The sequence below is a fragment of the Phalacrocorax aristotelis genome, chromosome 1 (genome assembly GCF_949628215.1).
Source record: "Phalacrocorax aristotelis chromosome 1, bGulAri2.1, whole genome shotgun sequence".
Classification (NCBI taxonomy): domain Eukaryota; kingdom Metazoa; phylum Chordata; class Aves; order Suliformes; family Phalacrocoracidae; genus Phalacrocorax; species Phalacrocorax aristotelis.
Window position 1 is genome coordinate 31,001,758 of NC_134276.1, and position 22,887 is coordinate 31,024,644.

A 22,887-nucleotide genomic window follows, 5' to 3' on the forward strand; every position below is an offset into this window, starting at 1 on the left:
GGTACTGCATTGTCTACATTTTGTCTACAATTACCTTGCATTACCCCCCACACAACCTCTTTCCTATCCTGGAAATACTGGGTGCGACTTTGAGGCACTGTATTTGACCTGGCCTGCCATGCCCAGGCTACTACCTACCTGGAGGCCCTGGGTCTGCTGGCAATGTATACAACTACCACCCCAGCTGGGGGTGACCTGGGGGAGGGGGTACTTGCAGTAATTTTAGCCGTTTGGGGACAATTTGTTGGATCGGCAGAGATCATTTGTATTACGGTAGGTACAACACCTCCCAGATGCACGCGGCCGCCGTGTGTCTGTGTGGTACGGAGGGCATGTCTGCCAGGTGCTGGATTTGCTTTCCAAGTAGGGCTCGCTTGCATGGTGCGAGAGCTGAAGGAGACTAAGGGCTTCCCAAAACATTTGGATTTCCTGAACGCTTGTTGTGCAGCACTTCCCGGGTGACATGCGGCCACCTCAGCGCCGTCGTTATGAGCAGAGGGAGGTGTGGAGCAGCCCCACGACAGACACAGCTGCCCAAGGGCCGGGTCTGGGGGTGAGCCACGCCAGGGAGGTCACCGCACAGCGCGTTTGGGGGACTAAACCTGTCAGGGCTGATCCCAGGTGGGGCCCCCTCAGCAGCACGAGGCCGCGGAGGGCGTTACGCGCTCTACAGCCAGGCCCTCCCCGCCGCCCCCAGCGTCTCTCGGAGCCACACAACGCTCAACACCAAGCTGTGACCGGACCCCCTCCTCCGCCCCAACCGGGCCCGGGCAGTCCCGAATAGCGGCGCGGGGCCAGCGACGTCCCCGCCCCGCTCCGCCCCGCCCTGCCCTGCAGGGCTCCCTCCCGCCGGCTCCACGTGCGGGGCCGCCGACCGCCGGGACTACACACCCCGGAATGCACCGCGCGGCGGGGCGGGGAGCGCGGCGTGTGTCTCCCCCCTCTCCTCCGGTTCGTCACGCGGGGGGGCTGGGCGTAAGCGGGAGGGCCGCGCCGCTATTGGTGGAGCTCGCGTCACGTGCGCTTGGCGGCCGCTCGCCCCGTCACTCAGCAACGGCGCGCGCCCTCGGCCCCCCTCCCCCGTTCCCCCTCTCCTCCCCCTCCCCCTTCGCGCTCGTCACGGAGCGTCCCGCTTCCCCCCGCCCCCCTCGCGCGAGCCGCCGGGAGCCGCCGCCGCCGGAGCCGCCTCGCAGGAGCTGGGAGCCGCCGCCGCCATGGCCGAGAACGCCGCCGCCGCTGCCGCCGCCGGCCTGGAGAACCATCGTATCAAAAGCTTCAAGAACAAGGGCCGCGACGTGGAGGTAAGTGCAGGATCGGCGGGGCCCCGGACGGGCCCGGCCTCCGCCGGGTGCGAGAGGAGGGGCCGGGGCTGGGGCCTGGCCGCGCCGCCGGCGGGCGGCGGGAAGGAGGCGAGGAGCGGCCGCCCGGGACGGGTGGTGGCGGCGGGGAAAACACCCGCGGGGGGGGGGTTGGGTCTTTTTTTGTGTGTGTCTTTTTTTTCTTTTTTTTTTTCCTTTTTTTCCCCTCCGTCATGCGGGCGCGGCCGGCGGGGGGCGGAGGAGGCGGCGGCGGCGGGGGGAAGGGTTGGCGCGGCCGGGCCGATCGCAGCCCCGGCGTGTGGGCCCCGCCGCGTCCTCCCCCCCGCCCCCCACCTCCCCGGGGTGCAGGAGGGCCCGGCAGGGCCGGCGGGATGCATCCCCTCCACCGCCTCCAGTTCCCTCTCGTCTTCCCCCCGCAGCGCTCCCCTCGCCCACCCCGGCCGCCCCCCCTTCTCTCCCTCCCCGCCCCCGGGCTCGGCGGGCCCGGGGCTCGGATGGGGCGGACAATGGTGCCGGCCGCCTTTGTGCCAGCCCCTCTGGGCGGTAATAGCCCCTCCGCTGGGGCGAAGGGGCTGCCCGGCCCCGCCGTGCCGCTGCCTGCCGCGCAGGGAGGCCTGTGCTGCTGCTCGGGGCCGCTCCCACCGGCAGATCCCATCCTCCGGCCAGGGGAGCTCCGGTCAGCCTTTTTACAGTGCTGGCCGATTTTGCTCCCTGCGCTGCTTTAAATCAACCTTCTTTTTTTTTTTTCTCTTTCTTAATGCTAGTAGGCACATAAGTAATCGCCTGCTGGGCGTCTCCATCTAAATCGAGAGGGAGCGTGGTGCTTTATTAAGGCTTGTGGGGTAATACTTTACTCCCCCGAATTTGAGAGACGCTGGGTGATGAGAAGCTTATTCCCTGGTGGTATTCCGAAGGTCTTCTGAATCTGTGTGTTGTTACTGGGAGACATCTTCCATTCTAGCCACAATTAAAAAGGGAGGAAATCCCAGATCTTGTCTTTAAGTTTCTGTAATAGGAAAGGAAGGGGGAGGGAGCTGATCTGAAATCAGGCTAGGATTGAAATCGGATTAGGATTCGCTAGGGTGAAAACCTAAATATGTGTCGGATTACTTTGGCTTCACCTGAGGGTGTTTTCCACGCTTCAGTTGATATTATAATTTAATTTCACTTCTATAATCAGTAGGGCTGGAATTTTAGCCCTTTGAAAGCACGTTTTGTATTTTAGCGGAACTCGCACCTCTGCTGCTATTGTTTGGGTGGAGACGATTTTATGCAGGTCAGGCTTAGCAGCAGCAGTGTCTTTAAGATGACATTCACGGTGCAAACTAGTCTTAATTTTTGTTTAACTTGGTGGCAGTGAATCTTTCTCACAGAAAATATTGTACGTAAGGAGTATGATAACTTCAACACTTCTGGCTAACATTAGTCAATGTTAGAAAGTAACTAAAAATTGCCCATCCTTCTGTTTAGCAGTTGCTTTTCAGGGTAAGGAGGAGGCGTGGTGGGTTTCTCTTTCCCCTTCTCATCCAGTGAGACTCTTCCTGCTGCTCCTCATTCATTTTGTCCTTGTCTCATCTCCCCGTATTGGTTACTGGCTTTGTTGCTGCTTTCTCAGTCACTGGCCTGAATCCATCAGAGCGCTAAACAGGGAAAGGTTAGGTATGTTCATGCCTAGTGTGAACTGATCTGTCATCCATACTTGCTTATATTATAGCATGCCCAAGACGAGGGGAATTAAATATCTGCCTCTGTGGGGGGGAAGAGGGGAATTGACTGCCTAAGCTTTACTGAAATTAGTTATAGCACACCAGCTAAGGTAGCTGAGCTCTCGTTTCTTCCTGAAGGGGAGTAATTATTTTGGAGTAGGGTATTTGCTGTTATGGAGAAGTATATCCTCTAGGGTTATCTTCCAGCATGCTGACTGACTTCCTTTTGTGGCTGAGTTAAGGCTGCTTGGCAGATAGCTCCAACAATGTTCATGTGGTTAAAGCTTTCATCCAGGCTTTTGAAAGGGGTTAAAAATCTAAGAAGTGTCCTTCTTTTGGGGGCAACAAACAGATGAAACACAGAAGCATGTAAAAGTTGTATAGCTGTGGAGATATGCTAAAATGAAATTTAGATTCATTTAAAGGGCTGTAAAAGATTAGAAACGTGTCACCATCTTTCAAAACAGTCTGTATTAAATGTCTGAAATTTTCTACTACACTTTTTTTTTAAATCTTTTCTGATCATGGTACTTAATTAGAAGTTCATGTTAGAATTACCTGTCTAAGTAAACTTTATGTAACCCAAAGTCTCCAGAAGTGAAACAGTGTAAGTTAAGTTTGTAGTGGAAAATGAAGGAGCACAGCAGAGCTATATAATTGCCGTTACTTACTGTGCTTCTCTTGAGAAGTGCTATGCAGACTGACCTCCTGGTTGGACAGTTTGAAAGTTATCAGTTCTCCACAGAATGTTTCTTTTCTAAATCAAATATTGTACATAATTCCCAACTGTCAGCAATAAAATACACTTGTTTTATCCCTGTTCTGCAATAAGGAGTTTTAAATAGAGATTCTGCCTCCAATTTTCTCTACTTAACTTCGGAAACCAGGAAGAATCACTGCTATTGTTGGCGTCGATCTGCATCTACGCATTTTGTCAAGTTCCACCAATGAGAAAGTAAGTGGTTAGGATGATGGAGTCTGATATCTAGATTATATCCTTTGGAGAATCTAAAATATTCAAAGCCGTATGCTGTCAAGTTCAGTTTGAACACAGTGGCGTTTGAGTCACCTTCTGCCTGGAGACAGTTGCTGCCTTTGAACTCATCAGGTTTGAATACATTCTTTAGTAATCTTCCTTTGGCTTCCAATAAATACTGATGAGTTATTATTGATCCCCTCTGGGTGCAGACTCTTCTGGCAGACCAAAATACTTACTCCTTTAATTTGCAGTTAACTCATATTTTATTACTGGGTTTGCTAGGCTGTATAATTGTCTTTGCTTTTTGTTAATGCAACTTCAAGGTAAACAACAGATGAGTAAGTACTTCTGTTTTATGTTTAGACAGACCTCAGTATCCCATGCAGCTTCTCACTGTGCTTCTTTTCAAAGAGCAAAGAAATGGATCTGTTGAGCATAAGTCAAAGCTTCTGAATCCTTGACCTGCACAGGTTCCCTCTTTTCCTAGTTTCAGGCTTGGGTGGAAGCTGCTTACCTTTTTGCTGTCTTCCTCTGTTAAGGAGGTAGAGTTGTGTATATAGAACTGGGTTTCTGATTTTGAGGTATTAATACTTCCAAAAAGTATTTGGCCCCCAAAAGGAATAATAGCAAAATCAAGTGCCAGAAACGAAGCGTTACTCACTTGAGTTTGTGTTCTTGCTTTTATTAGTGAGACTCTTCTATTTTTATAGGTACTGACATGTGATTAGCAGCAGGCAGAGCTAACCTGAACCTGCAGATCTGAGTGATAAGGAGCCAAGACACTGGTGGCTTCATCTGGAAGAACTGCCAGAACAGTTTCTCCTCACAACCTTCTTCATTTTATATTCTTCAGAGATGTGAAAGTGCTTTTTAAATTGTCCCATGTATGAAGAGGAAGGTTTCCTGTATTGATCATAGGCACGTAGTATCAAGTCTCAGCGTGTTTCTTCTAAATATATAGCACTGATTATTCCAATACAATTGAGGCTTTACATGACAAGATTAAACAGTTGCAATCACTTAACTCATAATACCCCTTGTAACTGCTGCATTTATTTGTTTATATTGACATCTCAGCTAACCTAGCTTTTAGAAGACCAAATCTGAACCTTCTGATTTTTCTGTTTGCAGTTCTTCAGCTTCATTCTTTGTCGAGTAGCATCATTCTTAGACTTTTTTTACTTCTTCAACTTCTTGGACTAGAAATGTTACTTATTCTTTATTACAATAGCAGGCACCCATATGTTGGCTCACTGTTCTGATGTTTAAGATGACAGACCAAACAATTCAGCCCATTTCTTGTGGTTGGGATTAGTCAGCATCCCTGACTAAAACTGAGGAAAAATTCATGGTGAGAGGAGATGTTATAATTTGTAGGTCTGTCTGCATGACTTACTGTTACTTTTGTGTGTGGTGCAATGAGATTATGTGGTCAGGTAATTGGCAAAATGCATTATGCATCAAAAGTAAAGCTCCATGTGCACTCAATTAAAAACAAACAAAACAAAAAAAACCCACAAAAAAACCCCAACCCAAAATCTAGTGAGGAGTTAGTGCATTACAACCTAAACAACTTTCTGTAAAAACACTTCAATGACTGGAGTTAAAATTTCCTTTTTGTATACTCATCATACCCCTAATCATCAGTCAAAAAAGTAGAAGTCCTTGAACTTCTGTTGTTTAGTCCATAGGATTCACCTCCTGAAATTTGTTTAAGGCTGTTTACCAAAAGGAGACAAGGCTACTCTGTCATCTTTCATCTATTCCTACTCTGTTTGATTTTAAGCTTCAGAGGTCCTGGCCACTGATGTCTTTTCCCCAGTTATGTTTTTCTGGGGGAAATTATATCACCCTTTGGTCTGTATCATGTTTGGGTCCACAGACTTTGAAGGATCCATATTTATTCTGTAAATACTTTCGCCATCCTGATCCCAGATGAGGCAGAGGAAGAAACTGGGCTTAGCCTAGATTTCCATTACTGGCCCTGGCAGCTTCAGTATATTTACCGTTGCCACTTTGCTAACAGCATGGATCTAGTTCTTGAGGATGCTTGAATTTATTCACGTTTTTCTGTCATGCTGCCACAGATTTTTTTGCAAGCAGAGGTATATCATTCTGGGGAGTCGATATCTGTACAGTTTCTGGGCATCTGAGAAAGGTATAGGTTGACTTAAAGCTGTGTTCCTGTCAAAGGCTTATTGCAGTGGAGGTACCATAGCTGCACAGTGTTAACGGATGAGCAGACATGTGGCTACCAGCTTATTTCTTGATACTGTTCTGTGGACTGCCTAGTGTTTTTGCTGTCTCCCTGTACTCCCCTCAAACGCTACATGAAGCAAATAAGGCTTGTAGCAGTCCCAGAAAGCCTGTTACTTCCAGCTACTTTACAGCAATCCAGTTTTTCAGGAGCTCACTTTTACAGGTTGGTCAGCTTGTTGCCTTTCACTTTGCTTTCACAGGAGCAGATACTGGTAAAAGAAGAGATGGAAAGCACTAGGGCTGTAGCGGTTGGTTTAGGGTACTGTGGACCCAAACCCTCTTAATAGCCTCACTGGTTAAAACACAGGTGTCAGGTAGCTTCCTGTTGGGGACTGGATTTAATATAAGATCCAATACTCTCATGCAGGGTTTCTAAGCTCTGACTCCTGCAGCTTCTTTATTAGCCTTTCAGGCCAGTGACCTCTTGGGAGAATACAGGTGTACATGTTTCTACCTTGGAAAGAATAATGTGGGTAGGAAGTAAGAGGTAGATGTGGGAAGCCTCCTCAGTTGCTATCGCTACAGAATTCTCCAAACTTTAGTTAGTCTGCAATAGTACAATGCTGTGAAATGTCTGTGACTCTTGGCAGAAAGCACTTTAGAAGTCCACTTATATGTCTTAGATTTTCTGTGTGAAGTTCAAAATCAGTTGAATGCATTGCATTTTAAAACGTTTAAAGACACAGATACCTTAGGAAATCTTTGTTTGTTTCAGAAATACCTGTGGAGAAAACAATTTGGAGATGGCATCTCATAATGAGCATAACCTTCATAGGCTGATTGGGATCTGTGTTGGCTGCATTGGGGCCCAATTATTGCTGTTTGTTGTTGCAATATACCAAGCCTTAGCTAATCTTCCTGTAATTACAGAATTGACTTTTCTTCATTCTTGTGTATTTTTAACATACAGCAGTTGCTCTGGTATCTCTAAAGCTTCTTCTACGAAAGGATTGATTTTTAACTTGTAAACTGACAATGTCTAGTCAAAGTTGGTAGCAGTGTAACTGTTATACTACTCTTAAGAGCTCTTTAAGTATTTTTACATAAACTCCTTGAGGTTTTCATAATATTTGTGCAGTTCAGCATAAATCCAAGCAGGACGTTTTGCCCTCTACAACTCTTATCTGAAAAGATGGCGATTATGAGGTTGTAGCAGCTACAAATGAGTGATCAGATTTGTATTTATTGTAGAATTGGAAGTGGAATGAGGCATCTAATTTATAAGATTAGGCTAGAAGCAGCAATGAACTGGTTGAAGCTGATGGGGCATGTCGTCAAGTAGTAAAGACAAATTGCCAAGTGAACAGACTTCAAATGAAAAATAAATGTAAAACCTATGTATTTGCCAAGAATAGTCTACCAATTTTTTCCAAAATACCCAGTGCTGCCAAACTCTGATACTGAATTGGTGTTCCTGATTACTTCTGTAATAGCAGAAGCTGTGGGCTTTGCATTCCATGTCACAAAATTTGACAAGGGTAGTCAAAAGAGCTAGTTTCTTCTAAAAAGTTAGTCCTGCATCAGAAATGTCTGCCTCTTGGAGTGGACTAGTTGCAAAGCTCTTCATGTTTCTTCAATTTTCTATTCCCTTAGCTTCCTGAGCCAGCCCTTCACGCCTGGAGAAGACCAGTGCTGGCTCAAAGAGGTCAGTGTGAAGGGGAGAAAGTATACCTTGTCTAGTGATATTTAACTGTTGGATTGTTATTCCTTCACAGTCAGATTGACGCCGTTAAATTTGCTGGGGAAACTCCATATAATTTCTTCTGGGTCGGCTGACACTAGTCTCCTTTCTCAGGTTAAGCAAAGGTTACAGTCAGTTTTAAACTTCATTTTGTGTGTGTGTTTAATAAATACAGCAAGTACCACATTAAAATACATACTGTATGAATGACTGCAGACCAGGAGACAAAAATATCTTCCCTGTTCAAACACCTATTACTGAATGACTCGTCTTCCTCATATTCTGTCATGTCTGACCAGCTGAGGATATTTTCGTGTGCATTTTTAACCTTGGTTATTGTCAGATTCAGTAACAGGTGGGCTTTGGAGGTAGTGATAGAATATGTGATTTGCAAAATCAACCTGAAGAAATGGCTTCCTCAGTTTGACGTGTTAGCCTTGATGGAGACTTATTTTAATGAGTACTCAAGGCCCATGGCAAACTTGCTAGATTGAAACATAGTCAAAGCTGGTCTGCATGAGGAGAAGGTGGTTAGGAGGTGGTCAGACAGGGTGCTGAGGTGATTTGTGTCCAGGTTTTCAGAGATGCAGTAAGTGATTCCTGGCCAGGTGCACTGTTGAGATTTCAGGTCTGCAGTTCTCAGAATGTCCTAGTCCTTGCTTTTTCTCAGTCAGCTACAGTGTAAATCAGAAAGTTGATGAAATTATGCAGAGAAATGTTGGGTGTCTCAGGTAAGCTAAGGTCACCCTAACCAGCAGATACTGTCTTTGCACACAGCTGTTTGGTGTCAGGGTCTCTTGCTTTTCATGCACACAAATGTTAGATGCAAAGTCAGTGGTAGTGATTTCTCTGCACCAAAAATCTGACTTGCAGCTAGATATAGAAGGCTTTCAACATCAAGAGAGAATCCTGAAATGAGAGAGCCCTGCTAGGAGTCAGCAGGGTCCCGTTAACCACTGTTGGTCAGGGGTGCAAGAACGTAGGCTGGTAATGGGTAGCGTTCATAACACTGAACAAACATCAGTAAAGAGCAACCTTCCAGACAGTAAGAGATATTTAAGGAGTGCTGACACAGGCAATCAATGTGATGGTGCCTTTGAGCATCCCAAGCTGCCAGTGGCAGATCAGAATCTGGCAATACCCTCTTCCTATGCCCACTGCCAGTAGGGTTATGGCCCACTGTTCCTCTGTGCTCAGTGTGACCTGTGTTTTAGCAGGCCCTATAGCTGTGAGGTTCGAAGGAGTTTTGTATTGGTTCTTGTCCATCAAAACCAGATCACTTCTGGTGGTCTAAGCGACTTCTTAGGGCTAGCCAATACTCTTTTTACGGAAGGACGTAAAAATAAGAGTTTTGAGAAACTGAAGGTATGCTTAAGGAGAGAATTACAATACTGAAAATGTTCAAATGCAGAAACATGGAATCAGCGCTCTTATGTTAAAAAGTGAGGAGGAAGCATCTAGAATTCATGATACTGAAATGATTAAGTCAGAAGGGTTGCTGACAGGGTTCATAAAAGATCATGGGATGTTGCTGGAGTGTATTTTCTAATTCTTAATGCTCCATCTTCTTCCTGGGTTGTCAGCTGGGTTTATTGTTTTCTCTTGCATCTTGAGCAGAATGATCTCTTCATAGATTTAATTAGGCAGCTAGCACATGTTCAATCTTTATTTGCCTTTTGATTATATCTTTCAGAAAATAGAAAAAAAATCTGATTTCATTTGAACCATGTAATATTATACCAAAAAAGCTAGCTGTGGCTGAATATAGACTAGCTCTCTAGGGACTTGATTTGTTGTTTTTTCATGGCACTCTGTGAATGTATGCAAATTGCAATTATTGTTTCTCATTTTATAGATGGAATAATAGGACTTTTTCCACACTTCCCAGGGAGGTCCTTGTAAATACATCATAGAATCGTAGAATGATTGTCTGAGATACTTCGGTATTACAGCTGAAGACTATTTAAGTATCTGAAAAGGGAGTGTCTTTGTTCAAACATAGATTGCACAAGAAGGTGCCTGGCTACTATTTAGCCTAGTAGGTTTTCTTTTTAATGTTTTTTTTTTTCTTCCTAGGGGAAACTAGAATAAATATTTAGCAAGCTTAAGAATGTCTGGTCTTCTATGGCATTTGCCCCAGAAGCCTGTGAGGCCTTTCTGACCAAACACTTAATTTTGTAATTAGATTCTTGAAAGTGGTTATGTACAGTTTTATAAAAGCTTTTACATTTAAAACAATTTATTTTAAGTCTTTATGCTGATCTAAAGATGAAAATTTTAGTCTGATGTTTGCACCTAGTTACTATGAACAGTCATTTTGGTTTTGCTCTGCTGTTTTCTGGGTTTTTTTTGTCCTCTACACAAGCGAAGATGGTATTTTGGCTTTGAAGTATGGCATTAGAAGTGGTGGATTTGGTTTCTGGTAACATCTGATAGGGAAAAAGTGAACCTATCCCTCTGAATTGGGGTTTTCTAGACTGTAGAAAAAGAAAAAAGGGACTCCTGCTCTTTTGCAATGGCAATCAACTGTTCTGCTTGAACAGACAGGTCAGTGTCCTTTCCCTCCTTGGCAAGGGAATGCAAGGGACACTTGCTTAGAAATTCTAGGAGAGGACAGAGGTGGTGTCATGCCTTGGGAGAGACCAAGGAGTCATGTAGGTGCTTCGCTTGCTCTCCCTCAAGGAGAGGATAAACTTCTAGGAGATTCTAAAGCATCTACTATGCTGTTCATGCAATACAGGAAAATAATGTATCTTTTTAGTGTTCATACATCTGAACAGAAATTTGTGTACTGACAAAACCAGATTGCTGTAACAAAACTGTACTAAATTTCAAATTCTTGTATGTATTTAGAGTGTGTCAAGAAGCCTTAATCTTCTAACCTTTTAAAAAAGCCTAATTACAAGTGATTCCTATTCACCTATCTCGGCTATCCACTGTTCTTAGTGCTTATTTGGCATATCACTGTATTCACATTATAAATTCTGTTTCCAAAAAGAACAGGGAAAGAAGAAACACTTGATACAGGTATCCTTCAGACCAGTAGTTTCTTCTCGGCTGTAGCATAAATGGCCAAACTCTGCAGTTAAGTTCTGCAAGGTGGGCCCTTGTCAAGGTGGAGATAGCAGCGGCTGCATTGCCACCGCTCTGGAACACTACGTGCACAGGTTCCTTGCCCTGTTAGGAGCACAGAACAAAACAAATACTTTGAATTAGTTGGTGATCCTTGCCGTGTCTGCCTGTTGGTCTGCACAGGCTGACTGTTGTGCTGTCATGAGTTAGCTTGGGGTGCTGTGGGATTACGTGGGAAACTTAAGCTTGACTTCAGGTGGAGCCCACATGGCTGCATTGCGGTCTCTGGTGTGATGTCAGTAAAGGTGTGATTAACAGTGTTAAGATCTACATCTGAATGGAAATGCTGTAAAGCTTTTGACTAGGTGTTATGTCCTTGATTCACACAACAGCAGTAACTGGAAATCTACTAGATTATGTTCTTTCTTCCCCCGGTTAAGTTTTGATGTTGAATAGAGAATTCCAGCTCTTTTATTCTGTATTAAAACAGCAGATAACATGTTGATTGTATCCTGGACTGCTTTGTGTCTTTCAACATTGATGCAGTTTGTGTTGAATGCAGCCAACTAAATTGCTTCAGGTCCAGTCTCCTGAGGATTGTTTGATATGTCTGTACTTGTAAACTGGGTAATTGGTATATGGAAATTAAAACATGAGTGCTCACATCTCACTTCTTTGCTGGTAGTAGCTCAATATGCAAGTTAAACAAATGCAAAGAGGATATCGGGACCTCAGAGCATATGCTCACAGAATAGCTGGTACGGAATAAACTTGGCAGTTGCTTTTCTGCCAAGATCTTTTGGAGCAGTAGAAGTAGATAATGTGGATGGGCAGCTTTGCCTGCTTCCATGGAGCTTTCAGGTGAGTCAACACCATGAGCAACAATAATTGGAGGCTTGTGGCTTTCCATATTGCCATGCATGTCTGACTTCAGTGAGTCATTACCCATCACTAAGAGTCACAGTGGATATCTCATGCATCCAGTTTGCTGAGACTAGCCAGGTTCAGATACTTGAATTATCTTGCCACAGACTGGCTAATGAAAAGCAGCTGGCATTCTTTTTAAGGGCCCCAAACTGGGGATTAAAAAAAAAGTGTGGCAGCTCCCACTGCAAAAGTACTAGTTTTCCTTCAGTGGCCTTTATTAACCCTGAGGAACACGAGTCCCAGACAGATTAGGAGCAGAGCACAGTATTTACACTACTGTATTTTATGCCATAATGTATCTAGTACTGTGTTAAAGGTTACAAGCCAAAAAGAAACTTCATAGTATTACGGTTCTGCAGCACACAGAATCTGAAACAAATTCTAATACTTTCTGCAAAATAATAGGGAAACATTCTAAAAGAGGAGCAAGTATCTTTCGAGTCAAACAGTAATCAAATGAAATTAAACTCTCTTGGAGTCTCAGGTTCAGGGTACAGGCACATTGTACGTCTGTGTGGCTGCTTTGGTAGATCTGTTGCTTGTACTGTGGAATCCATGCCCCCTGCCTGCCTTTCTAACTGGGTCAGCATAATTTAATATGGAGCCTTGATAACAAAGCCACAGGTTAAGTTGTTCTAACTCTGTAGTCTATATGACTGAAAAAAGTCACTGTTTTTCTTAAAAGGTCAGTTTGGAGCTTTATGGGAGTACTTGGTAATTAGGTACACCTCAGAATTGAGTGTGGGGAAGAGTCTGCCTAGAACATACACTGTGGTGAAAAAAAGGTCTGGGTAGTAATCCATGGTGCCTGTAACTAAAGGACTAAACCTGTCAGGATTTTAGTCCTTTCACTTGTGATTAAATATTTATATTCAGACCATCGTGATGTTGTCCCAGAATTCTGATTTAGTAGTCCCAGAATTTTCCTTCATGTATCGTGATTTGCTTGCAGTTCTTGGAGCAAGCTATATGCACTTTGAAAGTGTGGACAGGTAGAAGAGCAGTATCCCCTTCTATCAGTGTCCCTTTGTCCCTTTGTTTTTGGCTGACGCCAGCTGTACCAGAACAAGTAGAACCATATCGTCAGTCTAAGCCTCAACTTTACACATAGTAACAAATACTACATACTAACATGCATACTTTACACATACTTACAAATCATCTTCCTATGCAAATATGGAATATGTAACTTCTAACGTTAACCAAAGATAGGCGGCTGACAAACTTAATTATCTCAACTGTTGTATACAAAGAAGCACTTGAATATTTTTTTCTGCCCAAAGCCAGCCCAGCTCCTGAGGTTTCTGCATTTTCATGTGCATTGCAGTATTTCATGCTCGGTAAAAGGTGTCAGAGAAGGAATAAGGAATAAAGACTAGTAAAGTGATTTCTAGGGAAGAACAGTGTTTACTTCATCAATGCAAACACCTTCTTCTGCTGTATTGCACCCACATATATGTTATAAAGTATTCAAAGTATACTCTAGGGTATACTCATATGCGAGAGGGGAGGTATTAGTTAAATCCAGTCCAGCTGTTGGAACTGGGCCAGTTTTTTTTTTTCCTTTCAGTTAGGCAGGTGGAAGTAGTCTGGAATTGACTTGCAAATGCTAAGCTCTTTGGGTACCCTGTATGTTTAATCAAGCTACTTTACTCTCCCAGCCATGTATTCAGGGTAGCTCTTTCCTGTAAGCACGTATCTTTGGGTTTTCTGAGACCGGTTCTTGTAATGTTGAGAGGCAAGAGCAGAAATAATTTAAATGACCAGTTATCTTTTAATGAAGTTTGTAGATGCAGAGAAATTAGAATCAGTGAGTGAATTCGTTCGCTCTTTTTCCACTTACTAGTCAAATCTTTAAAAGCAACTAAATGTACATCTTACAAAAGATACATTTTCAGGAACTTTGGTATATACAGAATAGCATAAACTGACATTGGTGTGTGGTGTTCGTCTTGCCTAGATGAGCCTGGCTTTCCCACTTCCATGGGCTAGCTGGAGGCTGATCCATGGTGGCCAGCCTGCAGGAGAGCAGGCTGCCAGCTAGCTGCTTGTGGGGCAGCTGGCAGGCCAGCCGTGCTAGCAATATTGATATGCTGGCTGGCATAAAACCATCTCTTTCCTGCCTCTGCATTGATGATGCTTTCTGGACTTGCTCCTGTTGAAGTGGAAGTGGTGTACATGTGTTGATTAAAAGATGACACTCCTCAGGTACCCCACTTAATGAGGTGGCTAGTCTGGGTGAACCACACTGAGCTCCACATCTCGTTGCTACAACGGTAGGTAGATTTTTAGTCATTAAATGATGACTATACTTTAATCTTCCTTCTGACACAATTAGTGTAGCTAAAAATGGTTAATATGTTTAAAATTCATTCCACTTACTCTTGCAGGATTTGATTATTTTTTCTGTACAGAGAGTGTATGTTATTAAATACCTTATACATAAAACTTAATTTTTAATTTCATTTAAGAAATCTTTATCCTAGCATAACAAAAGGAATGTAATGGCTTGAGCTTCTCACTAGTTGTGTAATTCATACATTTAAATAGTTTTGGTTTTCTGATTTGTACTGTAACTGGGAATGAAGTAATCTTATCAAGTATCCAGAATTTCTTGTCTCTGAAAGTGATATACTTAAGGGACTTTAAAGTGCTTATAATCAATTAAAATTGATTTTTAGATATGAAGTAGAAATTTCAAATTAACATAAACCCTAAGACTAGCTCCCATATTTCATTGTGAATGAGATCTAACTTGCATAAAGCAGTACCAATGTTTTCAGTTGGTCCTTCATAAATAAAAGGACTGTTCTGACTGCTTTGTCTCAGATGTGATTATGTTGTTTTGAATTAGCCTGAATTTTTCTTCTTGTAGTCTTATATAACTTTGGTAGGGCTCTGAGTTGTGTTATTTTTTTCCCAGGAAAAAGCACATTACATTATGTATTTGCTAGAGAGAGTTTTGGAAAATGTTGTCTTCCTCTGATGTACGTTAAGTACAACCGACTGGTTTTGGGAGTCCTTGGAAGTTTTTCTTAGTTTACAGAAGCTATATTTGTTGCCTTTTCAGGTAGTTTAATGTATTATGCAGCTAAGCATGGGTTTTTGTGTCTGTGCTTTTTTTTGTTTTTTTTTAATGTTAAACAAAGGCTAAAGAAGCCAGAGAAGCTTGCTAGACTTAATTTTCTCCTTAGAATCTCAATGCTATTCAAAACTTCAAAGTAATTTTTGTTTGTTTGTTTGCCAGAAAGGTGTGCGTAGGCCATAAGACATCAAGTGGTAGTGTTACAGCAGTGATACTTGCTCTTTAACATGTAGGGAGCATCTAGTGCATCTTTGTACAGGGCTTTGCAAGTGGTACTTGTGAAGTTTGCCTGATTGGGGCAGCCAGAAGGTCCCAGATGTTTAGTCACTCTAAAAATAATTCTTCGAATGTTCCTGGTGGTAAGGGTTACTGTTATACTGATAATTCAGGATTTCACAGGGTTATCTTTAGCCATTGCTTTTTGATATCGAGAGTTTTGTGTGCAGTTTTGTGTTCTGTCATAAACCAAATATCAGCTGAAAAATCAGGAAGGCATTTCCCTTCTCCACAGGTGGCTCTGAAATAGAGCTTTGAGTTTCTTGTCACCTTCTTGTTGGAAGAGAGATACCAGAGCTGAAACACTGGTCTGATGAGGATGGCTGTATTCTGTGTTGCTTCTGCCCATTGAATGTGTCAAAGGCAGTTTTACAGGGACTGTGGCATTCTTTGAAGCCTTATTTTGGACATTGACGTGAGGCTTGCTTTGTTTTCAAGGTCTAGTGTCTCTTAAACCTCTTGTGTTTTGTGAGACAAAGACTCACAAAGACTGTGAAACAAGGGTCTCGTGAAGCTCTTAACAAAACAGCCCTAATGTGTGTAGTGATTTTCTTTATTGGCATATGAAATGAATTTTAGTTTTGATACTTCGTGGGAAGGAGGGATTATTTTTCTTTCAAGTGAAAGGTGTTAGGGAGAGATTCTTGACATGCAATGCTTTGTATCTGACGTTTTGGAAGAGTATTCAGAAATTGAGAACACTGATACCGCTAAACATCTACTTTTGACTTGTAATAAGACTTACACCACTTGGTGCATTACTGTGGTTATGCCTGTCAAACACATTGGTAAGTAATTGTTCTTCACAGATGGTGAGCTGGGGAGAAGACATCTCTTGATGCAAAAGCCTTATGAACTTAAGTCTGACTTGAGTCACATGTAACAATTGATGTAATGTATGTTGTAGCTCAACTTGGTAAGTGTTGTATGTTCTTGTTTCTTAATAGTACATGCTGACTGATAGTTACTCAATTTTACTTTCTGCACCTTGCGTATGGTCCTTGTGTTTAGGAGCAGCCTCACGGTTCAGATTCTGCGGAAATAAACTGTCATCACTTTTGTGATTTGTAGGACTTTGCCGATGCTGAGTTTTCCCTTTCTGAGATTTGGGGTCTGATTTTATTCAGTGAATCAGTTCAGATTTGTCTTGGGTGTAGTTTAGAGATGTGCTGTTTCAGTGTGACATGAAGTTAATTCTTTGAGTACATGAAGCTGAGAAGTGACCGTAATCAGATTCTGTGAATGTCAAACACTGTATTAGATCCATTGGTAACACCTTGCTAGGCTTCAGCTAGTGTTGGATATATAGGCTTTAGCAGATGGTTGTCATCCCAGCCTGAAAGCTGGTAATGAATCCATGAAGTTAAGTTGCAGGATAATTTGGGCTCGTCTCTGTTTTGGCTGACCTGTGTTAGCTGGGGAAAATGTTTAACCTTTCCACTACTGTATAAATCCCTTGTAAATCCCTATCAGATCCCCATGTGCTGTGGTTTGCAGGTAGTGTAAAAGTGGTGTTCCGCATATAGCAGTAATGCTTGCTTAAGGGGAAGCTTGCTTTAGTGCTTAAGACTGCTTCTTTTGTATGCTGTTGGATTGTAGTATGCTTATTTCTTAGTCTCTAGGAAGGTGCTGTATTTCTAAAATGCATCATCTGAAATGCAAGCTTCTTACCTACATTTTATGAAAAAACTACTTTTTATGTGAAGTCAAGACAAAAATGAACTCTATCGCTTAAGTCTGTTTTTTGGGGAATAAAATTTGAGCATACATGTTTTTCACGTACAGTCTATAATTGCAACAACTGATGTGTATTAAGTGGAATTCTTGGTCTTAAATATATTGGTATATAATGGTCATCTCCTATGTCAGAGACTTGAAGTGGAACGCTAGTATTATCAGGTTAGAAATAATGTCAGCATACATCTAGCTGAGAGCACTGGTCACGATCCAACCATGGCAGCCAAGTTTAACTGCCAGATTTTGCCATCGGCTCTTTGGGAATGTCAATCCCACGTACCTCTAGGAAGACTCTAGTCCTAACACCATACTACTGATTCTTGGATGATCTTGGTGACCCTGACACGCTGAATCTTTAAAGATGCTGTGCCAAGATGAGACTCTGCAAGACTGGGAGCCCTTAGTTCAGTCGAGGCCAGGTAACACTCATCAGTTCTGTGAAGTTAAGGCTAAGTGATAGACCCGGTTATCAACGTCCTTGCTCTGTGAATGCAGAATCAATTCTGGACTTAGAATAGAATCATAGAATCGTTAAGGTTGTAAAAGACCTCTAAGATCATCAAGTCCAACCATCAACCCAACACCACCACATCTCTTAAACCATGCCCTGAAGTGCCACGTCTACATGTGTTTTAAATACCTACAGGGACAGTGACTCCACCACCTCTCTGGGCAGCCTGTTCCAATGCCTGACCGCTCTTTCAGTGAAGAAATTTCTCCTAATATCCAATCTAAACCTCCCCTGACACAGCTTGAGGCCATTTCTTCCTTCTCCTGTTGTTTGTTACCTGGGAGAACAGACCAACACCCAGCTTGCTACAACCTCCTTTCAGGTAGCTGTAGAGAGCAATAAGTCCTCCCCTCAGCCTCCTCTTCTCCAGGCTAAACACCCCCAGCTCCCTCAGCTGCTCCTCGTCAGACTTGCTCTCCAGACCCTTCACCAGCTTTGTTGCCCTTCTCTGGACACACTCCAGCATGTCAATGTCCTTGTACTGAGAGACCAAAAACTGAACACAGTATTTGAGGTGTGGCCTCACCAGTGCCGAGTACAGGGGTACAATCACTTCCCTACTCCTACTGGCTGCACTGTTCCTGATACAAGCCAGAATGTTGTTGGCTGTGGTGAGTACTGCCTTTTCTGCCTTTTAAAGGAGGAAGGAAAAAAAAAAAAAACGTACCAGAGCTTCTCTTGAAAGAGAAGCTAGATATAATAAGTTTAAAAGGAAATACAAAAGAACAGCTAAAAGGGTAAGATTCAGGTACTATGGAGATTCCCTTAAGAAGAGTATTAAAGCTCAGAAAACCAGTCAGCAAAAATGTCCATGTAATTGATAACCTTTTTTGAAGAATCTTTCTCAAGAGTGGTAGCTCTCTAAATGAGTACAAGATGGGAGAATCTTGCATGTTAAATGAAAAAGTTTAACGGAGTAGTCAAATATTTTGAAGATCAGATTGGTAAAAGCAAAAAAAACCTAGTAAAAATATTAAGGCAGGATTATAATAGGGTAGGATCAGTGGGGCTGAAATAATGGAAATATGAAACAAAGCGAAAACCCTAATTGAAAAGCTGAGTGAATTATTTGCCTTTGGAAAGAAGCTTAGAGTCTTCCCAGTAGAGCCTTTATGGATGGGTGACTCTGAGTAACTGTCTTTAGTCAAAGCATTGTTAGAGAAGGTTTTAGAGTAAATTGATGAAATGAATAGTAATGCCTTGCCTGGGACTGCACCTAAACCAGAAATATTAAGCTGCACAACTGTTGAACACAACTTAGTCTTTCTTAGGTCTGCCTTGCTTCCCGAAGAATGGTGGGTGGGAAATGTTATTGCTGTACCCTAAAGAGCTTAAGATTTGGTCTGAGTTTTCTGCTCAATAGGAAATACTCCAGAGCATTATCACATAGGTAAATGAAAAAATGTAGGAGTAAATTGTAATTAGGGATCAAATTTAAGTGTGCCTTGCATCAATTAAATTGCTAAGATTTCAAATCTTAGTACTGGATTTTGGGGAGAAAATGCTAATGGACACTCGGCTGATTTGCCATGTGATGGGATACCCCTTAAAATTTAAGATAAGTAGGAATAAAAAATTAGATTTTAGAGGGAGGTGGGGCAGTATTACTAATGGGAAGTTCTGTAAAGGACTTTGGTGTCTAGCATATTCAGAATGATTAAGAAAAGGAGGTTTTATAGCAGAAACCTAAGACAGCCTTTTCAAACTACGTTTTTCCATTGAAATGAGTTACTACGGGAAAGAAGTATTGAAAAACATTTTTAGGCTATTTGGTGCCCTTGCATTTGACACAGTTTTTAAGATAATTCAAATATAAAATTCTAATATAACAAGGAACTTGAATAACTGGTCTAGCTAGTTACATACAGTGACTTTTAGAGTTCCCTACCTCCCCAATGTTGTCCCGTTTCTCAGCAAACCAGTTCTATCATACTGAGCTTTTGCAGCAGGCTCAGATGGTCATAGAATCAAACGGTTTAGCAAAATAACAAGGTGGGGAAGAAAGTGTAGCTCTGGTAGATGCTCTAGATGTCAAAGGAGAATTGTGTCTGTGATTACTTGAGTGAATTGGTTAATTGAGCAGTGGACAGGAAGACAAGCTTTCCTTACTTTCAAGTCAACCTAAAATAATTAAAAGAACGCTGCTGTGCAAACTGGTTGAGAACAGTGAAGGTAAGGTAATGTTCTAAGCACTGAAACTGTGTCCTGTATAGGTTCCTGGTGTGATATCTGCTCATTTCATTTACCTGTGTTTGAGTTTTAGCATGTTTGGTATTTCTACCGATGGATGATGGGGAGTGCTGATGTTGTCTCTGTATTGCTGATTTTCACTGCTACTTTGAAGTTTAGGGAAGTTATTTGCCCTAACTCAAAAGGAACGTGATAGTAGCAGTGAAGGTCAGTAGCAAGGATAGGACATAGAAAGTATTTTAAAAGGCTAATTTTAGTTAGCGTGGGTGATCTTTCTAGGCTGCTAGCGGTCATCTAGTCCTGATTTTCTTTGAATTGCATTCTGATGGTACATGTCTTTTCCACTGGTTGTAAAATGAACCTAGGGAGATTGCCTTTGCTAGGCTAAAATTGTTCTTTCTCTATCTTTTGATTTCTTTTAGCAAAGAGGTATAGCAGCTTTGTAGGGAATGTGTCCTGAGTGCCCAGTATCTTAAAGGACCTGAGATATTTATGGGCTGGTTTTCCTTTACAGTGTTTAAGCTATAGATCCTAAGTAGACTCAGTGCCACTGTACTTTGTTTCCTTTTGCCACAAACCTATTCTGTTTTGTTTGAATTGAGCTCAGTCATCTTCTGTCACTCGTTGATTTTGGCCAGATCACAGAATCACAGAATGGTAGGAGTTGGAAGGCACCTCTGGGGGTCATCTTGTCCACTCCCCTGCTTAGGCAGGGACATCTAGAGCAGGGGCACAGGAACACATCCCGGTGGGTTTTGAATGTTTCCCAGAGAAGGAGACTCCACAACCTCCCTGGGCAGCCTGTTCTGCTGCTGTGTCACCCTCACAGGAAAGAAGTTTTTTCTCATGTTTAGCTGGAACTGCCTGTGTTCCAACTTGTGCCCATTGCCCCTTGTCCTGTCATTGGGCACTACTGAAAAGAGTCTAATCCCATCGTCCTGACACCCACCCTTTAGATATTTATAGGTATTGATGAGATACCCCCCTCGGTCTTCTCTTCTCCAGGCAGAACAAACCCCAGTCTCTCAGCCTTTCCTCATATGGGAGATGCTCCAGTGCCCTGATCATCTTGGTAGCTTTCCACTGGTCTTGCTTGAGCAGTTCCCTGTCCTTCTCAAACTGGGGGGCCCAAAACTGGACACAGTACTCCAAATGTGGTCTCACCAGGGCAGAGTAGAGGGGGAGGATAACCTCTCTCAATCTGCTGGCCACACTCTTTTTAAGGCAGCCCAGGATATTGTTGGCGGCCTTGGCCACAAGGGCACATTGCTGGCTCATGGTCAGCTTGTTGTCCACCAGCACTCCCAGGTCCTTCTTAACAGAGCTGCTTTCCCGAAGGTCAGCCCCCAGCCTGTACTGGTGCATAGGGTTGTTCCTCCCCAGGTGCAGGACCTTGCACTTGCTCTTGTTGAATTTCATGAGGTTCCCCTCGGCCCAGCTCTCCAGCCTGTCCAGGTCTTGCTGGGTGGCAGCACAGCCTTCTGGCGTATCAGCCACTCCTCCCAGATTGGTGTCATGAGCAAATTTGCTGAGGTTACACTCTATCCTGTTATCCAGGTCATTGATGAATATATTAAACAGGACTGGTCCCAGCACAGACCCCTGGGGAACACCGCTAGTGACAGGCCTCTATCCAGACTCTGCGCCATTGATCATGACCTTCTGAGTTCTGTTGTTGAGCCAGTTCTCAATCCACCTCACTGTCCACTCATCCAACCCACACCTCCTTAGCTTGCCTGTGAGGATGCTATGGGAGACAGTGTCAAATGCCTTACTGAGGTCAAGATAGACAATATCCACTGCTCTCTCTTTGTCGACCCAGCCAGTCATGCCATCATAGAAGGCTATCAGGTTGGTCAAGCATGATCTCCCCATGGTGAATCCATGCTGACTATTTCTGACAAACTTCTTGTCTTCTACATGCCTGGAGATGTCTTCCAGGATGAACTGCTCCATCACCTCTCTGGGGATGGAAATATAACTGGCATCAGTTATGTGTTGTAAGTTGTGACTGTGATCGTATGTGAATGAGAGACTGTCTAACCTGTATTTACTGCTGCTTTTGGTGTGCACGTAAAACACCTGGAGAGTCGCTACAGTGAAAATCCATGGGGAAGTAAATGTTTTCTGCCTTTGGGACACTTATTGTGGTTTATGGCAAAACTTTCTGTAAGGTGTATAATTTTCAAAGACCAAAACAAAACCCAAAAACCAACTCGTGCATCCTGCTAGGAAAGATTGTTATGAATTATACACACTGTTTTCCTTATCTTTTTGATAAATAGCTCACTTTTGACCTAGAAACAACTGAGACCAAAACAAAATACTTCTTTGTTTACATACAAATCTTTTCTATTTTTTATTTACAGACTATGAGAAGACACAGAAATGAAGTTACAATTGAATTGCGGAAGGTGAGTCTGCTTTTGTTTATCAACTGTATTACTTTGCTGATAATATTCTGATGTCCTAGCTAAATATTTTACCATATGCTTTGCTTTATGGCCCCAGACTTACATAAGAGTTGCAAATTTGTAGACTACTAACTGCAGATTCTAATGTTAGTTTTACTCTCCACCTCCTTAAGCTCAGTACAGCAAGAACAGCACTGCTTTACTCCATTGTATTGCTTGGAAATAATCCATATTCAATTTCTGTACCAGTTTTCATGTTATTGCAATGAAGCTGTTAGCTGTTTGAATGTTTAAAGTCTCCAAATGGGAAAAGGATGAATTTTAGCATTTAGAAGGTGTGGATGTTCTTGTATTTTGTTTTCTGGAAATTACTGCTTCTGTGCTGTAGAGCGAGTTAATTTTAGGGTCAGATTTTGGTTATGTTGGGTAAATGCCAATGTAGCTAGGAAGGTCGTGTCCATCAGAGGTGATCTAGTTCAGTGCTCCGCCTAAACACAGGATTTGTTACACCCTTGTTGTTCATAATACTTCAACAGCTTTTCTAGGCACCTTAAGGGCTTGGTGCTAGTGGACATTTTCACAAACTAAACTACTCTTGGGCAATATGTGTGAAGGCAAGGAGTAAACTTTTATCTGCCTTTGGGTACGTTCAATATATTTGAGGTCTGATACCAGCCCCTTTAATTTTATCCTGTTAAGACAAATTCAGTTCTTCATCCTTTCCTTGACTG

At 42.9% G+C, this 22,887-nt stretch overlaps 1 protein-coding gene across 1 annotated transcript in view; it reads left to right on the forward strand.

The window, feature by feature from the left end:
- The first annotated feature begins 1,006 nt into the window (after nt 1-1,006).
- Nucleotides 1,007-22,887, forward strand: part of KPNA3 (karyopherin subunit alpha 3) — a 54,431-nt gene continuing 32,550 nt past the window's right edge. The window contains exons 1-2 of the mRNA XM_075086423.1: nt 1,007-1,301; nt 22,112-22,156. Of these exons, the coding sequence (XP_074942524.1) occupies nt 1,215-1,301; nt 22,112-22,156 (132 nt within the window). The 5' untranslated portion in view covers nt 1,007-1,214. The remainder of the gene's footprint in view (nt 1,302-22,111; nt 22,157-22,887) is intronic.